Consider the following 11,907-nt stretch of genomic DNA (forward strand, 5'->3'; position numbering starts at 1 on the left):
AACAAATGAAGTCCTTGTCATTCTCTTGATGATGTACTACTCAAATGAAGACTTTGTCTCTAAATATACAGTTTTTTTAATTACTTAGATATACTTTGTAATAATTAAATAGGCAAGCAACAAAACCAAAACTTTGTGGAAATTTTATCAACTCTAAGCACCTAATAACTTGTAATGATTTCCATGAGTTTTGTATTAAATGGCGTTGTAAAATGAAGAAACGCAAGACAAATATAAAGATGATTTCCATTTCAAGCGAAAGGCCTTGAAAACATTATCTAATTTATTTATAATATCGAAGTAACAAAATCAAAATTATTACCTGTTGTAGATAATTGTTCAAATATACTGTAAGAATCTTCAATTATAGTGTACATGTATCACTTACAGGTAGATAAAAGTTTGCTAGGAGCAGTCAAGGATAGTATAGTACAAGGGTTCCAGTGGGCCACAAGAGAAGGACCATTATGTGATGAACGTAAGTTTGACCATTAATCATCTGATAGTATTGTAATCTTGGTATTGATGATTCAGCAATGTTATTACAATCTTCCATTGTACATAGAACTGTTCATGTTAAAGGGGTATACTGTTTTACCTCTGTCTGTCCATCCATCCATCCGTCAGTCCATCCATTCGTCCATCCGTCAGTCCGTCCATCCGTCCCATGAATATTTTTCGTCGCATCTTTCTCAGGACCTACATCATAAGGATTTCTGAAATTTGGTTTCAGGGTTTATATAAGTCAGCTATACCGTGTGATGCGTTTTCAGATTCATCACTCAACAACTTCCTGTTTACAGAACACTTACATCATTTTACACATAACATCCAAGTTGAACATTTTCGTCACATTTTTCTCAGGAACTACATTACAAGGATTTCTGAAATTTGGTTTCAGGGTTTATATAAGTCAGCTATACTGTGTGATGCGTTTTCAGATTCATCACTCAACAACTACCTGTTTACCATCAAGTATTTGGGCAGGGGTATCATCAGTGAGCAATAGCTCGCAGTTTCATTTTTGTCGAGCCTTCGACTTTTGTCGAAAAAGCGATCCTACATTCCGTCGGCGTCGTTGTCGTCGGCGGCGTCCACAAATATTCACTCTGTGGTTAAAGTTTTTGAAATTTTAATAACTTTCTTAAACTATCCTGGATTTCTACCAAACTTGGAAAGAAGCTTGTTTATGATCATAAGATAAAATCCAAAAGTAAATTTTGTAAAAAAAAAAATCCATTTTTTCTGTATTTTACATATAAGTGGACTTAGTTTTTCTGCCAGGAAACATTACATTCACTCTGTGGTTAAAGTTTTTGAAATTTTAATAACTTTCTTAAACTATCCTGGATTTCTACCAAACTTGGAAAGAAGCTTGTTTATGATCATAAGATAGTATCCAGAAGTAAATTTTGTAAAAAAAAAAAAAAAAATTTTTCAGTATTTTACTTATAAATGGACTTAGTTTTTCTGCCAGTTAACATTACATTCACTCTGTGGTTAAAGTTTTTAAAATTTTAACAACTTTCTTAAACTATCCTGGATTTGTACGAAAATTGGACAGAAGCTTTTTTATGATTAAAAGCTAGTATCTAGAATGAAATTTTGTTAAAATTTTGTTCCATTTTTTCAGTATTTATCTTATAAATGGACTTAGTTTTTCTGCCAGTTAACATTACATTCACTCTGTGGTTAAAGTTTTTAAAATTTTAACAACTTTCTTTAACTATCCTGGATTTGTACCAAACTTGGACAGAAGTTTGTTTATGATTAAAAGCTAGTATCTAGAAGGAAATTTTGTTCAAATTTTGTTCCATTTTTTCAGTATTTTACTTATAAATGGACTTAGTTTTTCTTCCAGTTAACATTACATACAGTCTGCAGTTTAAGTTTTTAAAACATTTATTAGATTCATAAACTATCCTGGATTTTTACCAAACTTGGACAGAAGCTACTTAAAATCCAAAGATAGTATAGAGAGGAATATTTTTATTAATTTTTTTCCTCATTTTTGTTGAGCCTGCGATTAACAGCAAAAGTAGGCGAGACACTGGGTTCTGTGGAACCCTTACGAATTTTTTTATTTTGTTATTTCAAATATATGCTTGCTAAAAACATTGAAATTGCAGGTTTATATATACTTATTTAAACGATTGTTATCAAAAAAGAATTCAGACTGTACAGCCAGTTAAGAAAAATATGGCTTTATTTATTTTTGCTGCTGTGAGTTGTGCTTTGAAAATATTTGTAATTTAAGTATATATAAACTCAATTATCTCATGAAATTTAAATTTGAATTAGTCACTTTTATTAAAAGAATTTGTTATTCTACTTGAAAAGTACATGTTTATAAGTAACCATTCACAGTTATTTATAATTATTAAATGATAAATTTTGTTATTTTATTTTTCAGCCATCAGAAATGTCAAATTTAAGATATTGGATGCAGTGATAGCACAGGAACCAATCCACAGAGGAGGTGGACAGATTATACCAACAGCCCGTAGAGTAGCATACTCTGCCTTCCTTATGGTAAGATATTTTTCAAACATCAAATGAAGAATCGTTAAACATGAACCACTTTTGGCATAACTTTAGGTTCCTTATTTAGCTTGCACTGTTTTTCCTTATGATACAGTACTTCAAACTGCAAACAGCCTGGTTGATGTTACCTATGATTTATGAATGATCAATTATTCATACATGTCTGTGTTTTTAAAAGTGTTGATATGGTGTTGTGTGCAATCATTATTAAAAGCTGTAATGTGTTTTGATTTGTTATTTCCCTTTACAATGAAATTGAGTTTCTAATGAAAGGTTATAGTAAGAGAAAAATATGAGTAGGCATTTATTTACAACTGTTTTTTGGAAGATATGGAAATAAGGTTTATTAGGATCTTTTAATATTTATGTGGTCAAAAGTATTACTTGGGGGCTATTTTCATCCATTGTTTACTACATAATCAAGAAAAGTTCCCTATAAGACCTTTTTCTGAACTAATGCAAAAAGATTACTCATAAACTAGAAATCTTTAAACTGTTTGTTTTAATATGTGATATCAATATCAATTGTTTTATTCCTATCATATAGTTATAGTATTGAATAGGTTTAAGTGCTAGTTTAGTATAAAGTAGAACCTTTAGTCTGTACTTTTCAAACCAAATTTGTTTATGGTCAAATTATTAAAATTAGCTCTGTCCTTGACATAATTTTACACTCAGGAAACAATTAATGTGGTCCTATTCCACTTCCTAGACATATGCATAGAATTGTAGTCCCTTTGAATGTTTCCATATTTGGAAAAGACAGAAAATTGCATGAAGAATTTATTTTGGGAATTTTATTGCATATATTGATTTTGTATATTTTTAGGCTACTCCACGTATGATGGAACCATACTACTTTGTAGAAGTAATGGCTCCAGCAGATTGTGTATCAGCAGTATATACAGTTTTAGCAAGAAGAAGGTAAATGTATAGAATACTTTGCTTTTCATAAAGTCAACATTGATTGGATAATGACTACCTACTATTTGATCAGAGAGCTAAGGAACTCTACATTGGGTGAAGTTGCTGGGTTTACCCATTGAACATCATATGCAATTGCAAAACATTTTATATTTAATAGTAAAAATAAGATTAAAAGGAAAAATAAGTTTTTGTATTTGATTCAGAATAGGCATTATTGCAATTTGGAATTTTGTGACACTTGACCCTACACTTTGTGACATTTATTTACATCAAACAACAATTTTTCTCTGTGGCATCATACTTTTTCTCCTGTGATGTTTAAAGGAGGAGGTATGATAAGAGCCATTAGTAGTATATTTAACACATATTAACATCTTTGTACAATATATTTTGTAGCAGAATATCTTTTTGGTTAGAGTTGTTGCTTATATCTGAATATATTGACAAGATCTCAAATTAAGGATAATTGACAGTTTTTGCTGTTTTGCACTAAATGTAAGAAGTTTGAAGCCATATAACCAATATGTAAGACCAAATTCAAAAATGTAAATACTGATGTCAGACAAACTAATGTCTAATGAACATCTGCAGGATGTTTTTGGTATATTTATAAAACTTTTTGAGTTTTGAAATCAAGGGGCCAAAACAGCTTCAAACCCTCTTTTATGGGAAAGGCTTTGTTATCCTGTATTGGTGGACAACTAGCAAAAAGGTGTATGAATATGATTTGTTTGAATAATTCATAACCATATAGCTACAGACAAGGATTTAGTAATTGAAATGAGTAAGAGTAATTTACATAATTTTGCTTTTTTATGCAGGGGGCATTAAGCGTTACCCATGACCATCAGTCTGCCTTCCTGTCCTTCCATCTGTCCCTTTTTCGTTTCCAAACTCTAACTTAAGTTTTCCTCATCCAAATTTTTTGAAACTCTTACACAATGCTAAGAATCAAAACTCTCAGACAGAGTTTGAATTTGGGCATTGAGTCACTTACCTTTTAGAGTTATGCCCTTTATAATTTAGAAAATTGCAATGTTTTTGTTTCCACACACTCTCTTAAGTTTGCCTCAACCAAATGGTAGGAAACTTATACACAATGCTTATTGCCACTAAACACATCAAGTTTAAATTTGGGTTCCATGAATTTCATTGTTCTTGCGTTATGTCCCTTTATGAAATTAAAAATTGTTAAATTTGCCGTATATTTACAAGCAGATTAGACTTATTTTTGTCAAAAAATACAAATATTTTGATTTTGATTTTGATTATGCAACAGATACTTCAAAGATCAGAATGATTTATAAATAATGCTTTGTCAATTCTCATACAAAATAGGGTTTAAAGAAAAGAACAATGTGAAAAAATAAAGATTTCACATTCTGTCTTACAAAGTAACACTCACCGCAACTTGCTGGTGCAGCATTAAATGGCCACCAGTTAATCAAAATAAGGTAACCCAGCAATACATTTAATCTTATTAAGGGATTTTAAACATAAAAATCTTGCTGGTAACGCTAGATTCGAGAGTAATGGATTTGACCCTGCCATTTGAAAACTGGGAATAGAGTATGTTATTAGTATACCTGATGTATGGGTTAAAAATAATTACATGTAAAATGTCATATCTGATTAATTTTATTAAATTTTCTGAACATCTAGAATTTATATTTTTTTTTTACAGAGGCCATGTTACCCAGGATGCACCTGTGCCAGGATCTCCATTATACACAATTAAAGCTTTCATCCCTGCCATCGATTCCTTTGGTTTTGAGACAGATCTGAGAACACATACTTTAGGACAAGCCTTTTGTCTGTCGGTATTCCATCATTGGCAGATAGTTCCTGGAGATCCACTGGACAAAAGTATTATAATCAGACCATTAGAACCACAGCCAGCCACACATTTAGCTAGAGAATTCATGATCAAATCAAGACGAAGGAAGGTTAGTGTTTGTTACTCTTCTCACTCAAATGTAAACAGAAAATGTTTATAATATTTTATAAAGTCAATTTATTTTTTTATCCTGCAGTTAAAAATGTTTTTTTGTCATTCGTAACACTATAAATATATATTATTATCTAATTAAAATTTATTTTATGAATTATTTACAGCATTTATAAGAGAAGAATATGTAATTAAATGAATAGAACCATGCATGTCACACACAGCTACACATTATGATTCAATTGGTGTATTAAAAGATCCTCAATGAATATAATGTGAATTGTGTACTGTGGACATTGTCTGTGGAGTTAAAAAGGTTATTAATGTTATTGTTCAAAAGAATTGATTAAAGTAAAAATGCAGTCTGTAATATGCTTATTTTCTCCAGAATGTAAAAAAAAAAGTTGGAATGAAAAGCATATGTAATGATTTTATTTTTTTATTTTAGGGCCTAAGTGAGGATGTCAGTATCAATAAGTTTTTCGATGATCCTATGTTGTTGGAGTTAGCTAAACAAGATGTCATGCAAAATTATCCCATGTAGGCAGTTCAATAGACTTTGCCAAACAAGACATCATGCAAAATTATGTAGAACAGTACAATAGAGTTATCTAAACAGGAATAGTACAATTTAACAAGGAAGAATTTGAAAGTTTCCTTACTTTGATTGGAATCCATTTACAGGTCAAGGAAATTGAATTTTATCAGCAATATTCATAGAAAAAGTCAAAGCCTTTAACACTGTGTACTGGCTATATCTATTATGTTTAAAACAACATAACCTATTTCAGGAATGACATTAAAGACTTGTCTGTAATTTTGTTTAAGTTGTTATGTTAGTTATAGTAATTATGCATACTTCAAAGGAAAAAATGAATATGAAATATCACAATTTGTTTTTCAATCCTGCCTGATTTGACCTGTTAAGTGTCAAATAAACATTTGGAACAGTTTGAAAAATTATCTGAGGGCAGTTCAACTTTATCAGCATTTGGAGGAGTGTATGCTTCCTTATTATTATGAATACTTTTGATTATTATGTTGTGTTCTAATCATCAAGACAATAGTTTGTGTCTCTGTGTGTGTGTGTATCTGTGTGTGAGAGAGATAGAGAGAGGCATAATTTTACTTTTGATCTGTATGTTAAATTTATATTGTCTTTCTCTGAACTGCTTGATTTGAGAGAATGTATATGTATGTTACTGCTGAAGACAGTGAACATAGTATGATCATCAAGCTGTGTATGACAATTGCAATTTGTCTGAAATTAGGCATTTGTATGCCCACAAATAATCTGCATGGCCTTTATAGACTGGTTTAATTGTCTTACAATCTTTGATCAAGAAGATTAGCAAATACTGAAAAAAAGTTGGCAAATTGTTTTGTGCAGCTGGTCCAGATATTTTGAAAATTGTTCTGAAAACTATCAAGGAGTTTATGAAGAAACAGGATAGAAAAAAAAAGATAAAAGAAACTGCTACATTGATTTCATGTCTGTAATGAAGAGGTATCATATGTAAATAATTGTATTAGTGGAATAGGTATTTCTGGTTGTTTTGTTGTCCACCAGATGCAGCCATACCACTCTGTCATTAAAAGTTACTGTTAGATATTGTATGATCAGTCTACATTAAATGTTATTATTGTATCACATCATTGCAGTCATATATACTTTTTTAACTTCAATTTACAGACAATTTGTGTAGGAAGTATATTTTCATCATAAATCATTTTCACATAACTATAAAATAAAATTCTTCAAATAATACTGCATTTGTGAGTTAAATCTTTTGTCCATAGATGTAAATATTTATATTTGTGAAGTCTTGTGTACAAGGTGAGACATTTTTTTCAAATAAAACTATTTATAATAAGGACCTTTCTTATGCCCCACCTACAACATTGGGGTGGGGCATTATGTTTTCCAGTCTATGCATCCTTCTGTTAGGCCAATCATTTGTTTTTTCTGTCCATTTACCTCTATCAGGTTAAAGCTTAGGTTTAAGGTAGTTTACCATGAAATTGTGGTCATATCAACTTGAAACTTAGAACAGGTGCTCTTTATGCTTGGAACTTTTAAAGTATTTGCCAAACTAGGGTTCTGACCAGTATTTTGCTGTACACAGAATATAGAAGTGAGACAGAGTGAGTGGGGCATTGTGTCCTATGGCAATATATTTAAGTTGATGTCATGTATATTTAAAAAAAAAAATATTTTGAAAGACATTTATTTCACAAAATTGGATGTTTTTTTTCTGGAACAGAAATATTTATATTAGTTGACACTAAGGATGAAGATACATGTACAAACAAGACAAAGATTATGAACACTACCCTATTCATTCATATACCATGTAGGTTCAAAATAACAGATCTGTCAGTTCACAGAATTTCAAGACATGTAAATTCATTCAGAATAAACAAACTTGGAGGGAAAAAAGGAAATCACACGAACTCCTAATAGAAGAATACAGGGTGTCACCTACTATGCATACATCACCTGATCTCCACATTTAGACCTAAAATGTTACGATAGGAAATAGGACACAATCTTGAAAGTTACTGATTAGACTGTTCTGGTGACTTAAGATCAAAGACCGCGGAAACATGTCTCGTAAGTTAAGAAATAGATACCTTGTTTAGGTAAAACTTGTGTAGTTGTTATTTAGCTGTTTGCTCATTGCCCTACTGGAGGAGTGTTGATGTAAGCAGCACACACTTGTTAATGAAGTCGATGTTATGTTAACATGGAATCGTTTAAAAAATTAACTGAATATGTAAACCCCATACACTGGAGCAGATGACATGTTACTACAGAGAAATGGGAATTTGACAATGGGAAAACTGAAATTGTCACATTTGTCATAGATCCCAGTTTGAAGTGGTCAATCTGGTTTAATATCAAGAAAATGATCTAGATATAAAGCAGACTTAGTTTCTGTTGTATCCTAAATGTCAAGTTAACTGGGATATAAGATTCAAGCATTTGCTGAAAACCTTGTTTTGAATCCCGTAATGTTCTCAGATATAATGAGTTATATGACAACTATATTTGGTATATAAAATAAATGCAAGGTTTAAATGTCCATCTGACCTTGACCTCTTTTTCATGGTTCATTGGTCAACGTTAAGTTTTCATGGTTAGGTAAGGTTCGTGGTTACTTTTAGTAATAAGTTGACTTTATTTGATAAATAGAATTAGTGTAACGTTCGTCCGAAAGGGATCCACCTGACCTTGACCATGTTTATTGTTCATTGGTCAATGTTCCTTTTTCTTGAATAGGATTATAACCGTTGCGAAAAATAACTAACAATGTCTTCCCTTCACTGCAGGACATAAACATAAATGAAAATTGAAATGCAAAATTATAATCAAATCTAAACCCTTACAAGGCTGCTCAGACACCATTACATTAAGGGTGCTAGAAAGAATCTATCTTCAGACAGTCCCATGAAATAGATGACTTACCAGATATATAGAAGAGAGTAAATGTCAGTACAATATTCAAGAAGTAAACTGCATCAAATCTGAATATGCAACTTAATACAATATATTCGACATCAGGCTGTTCCAACTGATTTCATAACTACATCGTGTGAGTCCTCGTTTAGAAGCTTTGTAATATGCAAATACTGTTCTTTTTCTATTGTAATATGAAAGTAGATATTTTAATGTTATATATTCTTTTTTACCTATTCTATTTAAATTTTGTCCTCTAATACATGTCTCTCTTCTACAGATAACATTAAGTTACTTACAGAAATTGAGAAACCACCGCCGGATTAGTATTCCTGTGTCTCGCATTCTGGGACATTCGACGCGAATAATCTTAAAATAAGATCCCATAATGTAGCTCTTTTGGCAGTTTTCGGAATTTTACATTTTCAAAATACAAGAAATATTTTATGCCAAAAGAAACAAAAATATGAACGAACCATTTAAAATTGAATACTGATATCTGAAATATCTATGTCTTTTCAACATCTAAAGGAGATTTGTAATACTAGGGACAGAAAAGTGGCATCATAATACCTTCTACTTTACCTAATACATGTAATTATATTTCATGTCGAAACTTCATAGAATCAAAAATATGCTGTACCCTAACCTTTCATAACCACGTACTGTTTTAGATATACGCATAAATCAGCATTTCCAGGAACATAAGATAAATTTGTTTGAAATGTTCACTCAGGAAACGACAGACTATTATATTATGACAGAGGAAAAGTTTAGAGGGTAATGTTTCATCTCATACATATGTGCTTTCGACGTGATACCATTACAATTGGAATTAATTTCCCCCGATATAGATAAAAGATGGATCATAATGTTACTCAAGGTGAAGATCTGATATACGAAAATGAATTGCTCACATTAGATGCCATTCCCGATATCATAACAAACTTGATTTATCTGGTATCTGGAACAATAGGAAATGCACTGGTAATTTATATTTATGTCTTCAAGCTGAAGTGCTTATACAATGAGAAGTATTTCATTGCAGTTATCTCAATAGTGGATTTTATTACCTGTTGGATTAACTGTACTTTTAATATTGTCACCGACTGCATGCAGCTTATATTTGTTCATGAAGAAATTTGCAAAATAATGATTTTCATCACTCACGTATGTCCAATTACGTCTGGGACTTTACTTTTAGTACTAGCAGTACAGCGGTATTTATTAGTTTGTAGACCAAAAGGAGTTCAAATGACTTTGAGATGGAAAAGAGTAGGTTTATGTTCAACTGTTATTTTTGCTGTTTTATGTAGTAGCCCTGTTTTGAAACACTACGGAAAATCCATACCCTTACACGTGACAAATCCGTCCAATAATAGTTTTTCTTGTGGAATTCAAACAAACTATCTGGGATCAAGATCTGTGATATTATATGAGCTATTCGGATTTGCTTATTGTATTATTGTCATCACTACAATGTATACATTATATATGTTAATTCTTAGACAGATATACCATCAAAATAAGAAGCAAGACAGACGTCACTCATATGTTAATGTAATATTGCAGAAGAAAGCTGGTCAAGCTAGAGTATTTGTTGATTACGGAGACAATAATTTGAAAACCAAATTTTGCAGGCAACGAAACACTAATCAATCCATTAAGAAATTGAATACTTATCGTTACACTATCATGTTTTTGGCTATCACAACTACTACTGTGATATCATTTGTTCCTAACAGTTTAATGAAATCTTTTTGTGGTGGAAATTTGAGTAAAGTTGTTCTTTTTTTGGGTAATGATATGACTCTTTTTCGTTTTTTGTATCATAGTTATATTTTGAATAGCGTTCTGAACCCATTGATTTATGCTGCGTTTGATAAAAAATTTAGAAGCACTATTCAAAATATGTGCAAAAATCGAGCTTAAACAAATGGGTTGTTTTTAGTGTCAAATGTTGTACATTTAACTCATATTCAATACATGATGGACAAAATTGTTTTAGTAACCATATAATTATTAGTGTTGTCAACCGATTTTACTTCCACGTAAGGACCGAAATTGAATACCAAAAACGTTAACAGGTTATTCGGACCTTTTTCAATTTTTTATTAGATTGAGATAAATGTGTATTGAACTAAATTTTAAATTTTAAACGGACCATCGTTGTACTTAATGAAATTAATTGTCCAGTATATTGATTACTTGATTAACAATGAAAAATTAAATTGCACAAAAACATCTCGTCTATCAGATTTGGGAAAATATAAATCAACCAACAGATACATCCTTTGTGTGCACATGACGTCTGAATTTTTTTTTATAGAAGTTAAAAATTATTTAGTTACAACAAATTACTTGAAAAATTGCTTGGTGGTCGAAATACAAAATTCGAAAAATCTTAAACTAAACTTGGGAATTTCAGAATACTTTACAAAAAAAATTAATGATATAAACAAAAAACAACCCATTTTGAAAAAACCCGGCACACTGTTTTATATATTTGTGAAGAATCCTAATCATTTCGTTTGAAACTTACACTTAAAAAAGTAATCTATTAATATAGTCTGTTAGAAAATAAATTACAAGCAGTATTTAAAAAGGAGTTAAAAGTCATAACCAATTTGGAAATACGGCAAACCTTACTAAAAATGAAAACGATCTTTAAGACAGGAGTAATTAATGTGTTTCTACAACTACTTTTGTTCTTCTACAAAATCTATGAAATAACATGTATAAATATAAAAATAAACACAACTTTTAACATTTGAATTTCTTGTTATGTTGCAATTTTCAGTGATTATCAAAAGTGATACAGGGCTTAGAATATATATTGGGGAAAAGGATATAAGATGAAAGCACACAAGACGATATTCACATTATATATTGTTCTGATTTTAATCAAGATTCCCGTATGAAATACATCGTTTCCGTTCTGTTGAACCCTTTGAAATAAAATGAGGGAGAAGATAATAAAGGGCTATCAAAATCCATGAGTAGAATAAAATGCAGTTTGCACCATGGT

At 30.9% G+C, this 11,907-nt stretch overlaps 1 protein-coding gene across 1 annotated transcript in view; it reads left to right on the plus strand.

The window, feature by feature from the left end:
* The window catches only part of LOC127730730 (116 kDa U5 small nuclear ribonucleoprotein component-like), a 40,564-nt gene extending 33,270 nt beyond the window's left edge, over nucleotides 1–7,294 (plus strand). The window contains exons 21-25 of the mRNA XM_052239248.1: nucleotides 391–478; nucleotides 2,414–2,532; nucleotides 3,374–3,468; nucleotides 5,156–5,417; nucleotides 5,868–7,294. Of these exons, the coding sequence (XP_052095208.1) occupies nucleotides 391–478; nucleotides 2,414–2,532; nucleotides 3,374–3,468; nucleotides 5,156–5,417; nucleotides 5,868–5,963 (660 nt within the window). The 3' untranslated portion in view covers nucleotides 5,964–7,294. The remainder of the gene's footprint in view (nucleotides 1–390; nucleotides 479–2,413; nucleotides 2,533–3,373; nucleotides 3,469–5,155; nucleotides 5,418–5,867) is intronic.
* The last annotated feature ends 4,613 nt before the right edge of the window (nucleotides 7,295–11,907 follow it).

This window comes from Mytilus californianus, unplaced genomic scaffold (genome assembly GCF_021869535.1).
Source record: "Mytilus californianus isolate M0D057914Y unplaced genomic scaffold, xbMytCali1.0.p SCAF_2, whole genome shotgun sequence".
In the NCBI taxonomy this organism is placed as follows: Eukaryota; Metazoa; Mollusca; class Bivalvia; order Mytilida; family Mytilidae; genus Mytilus; species Mytilus californianus.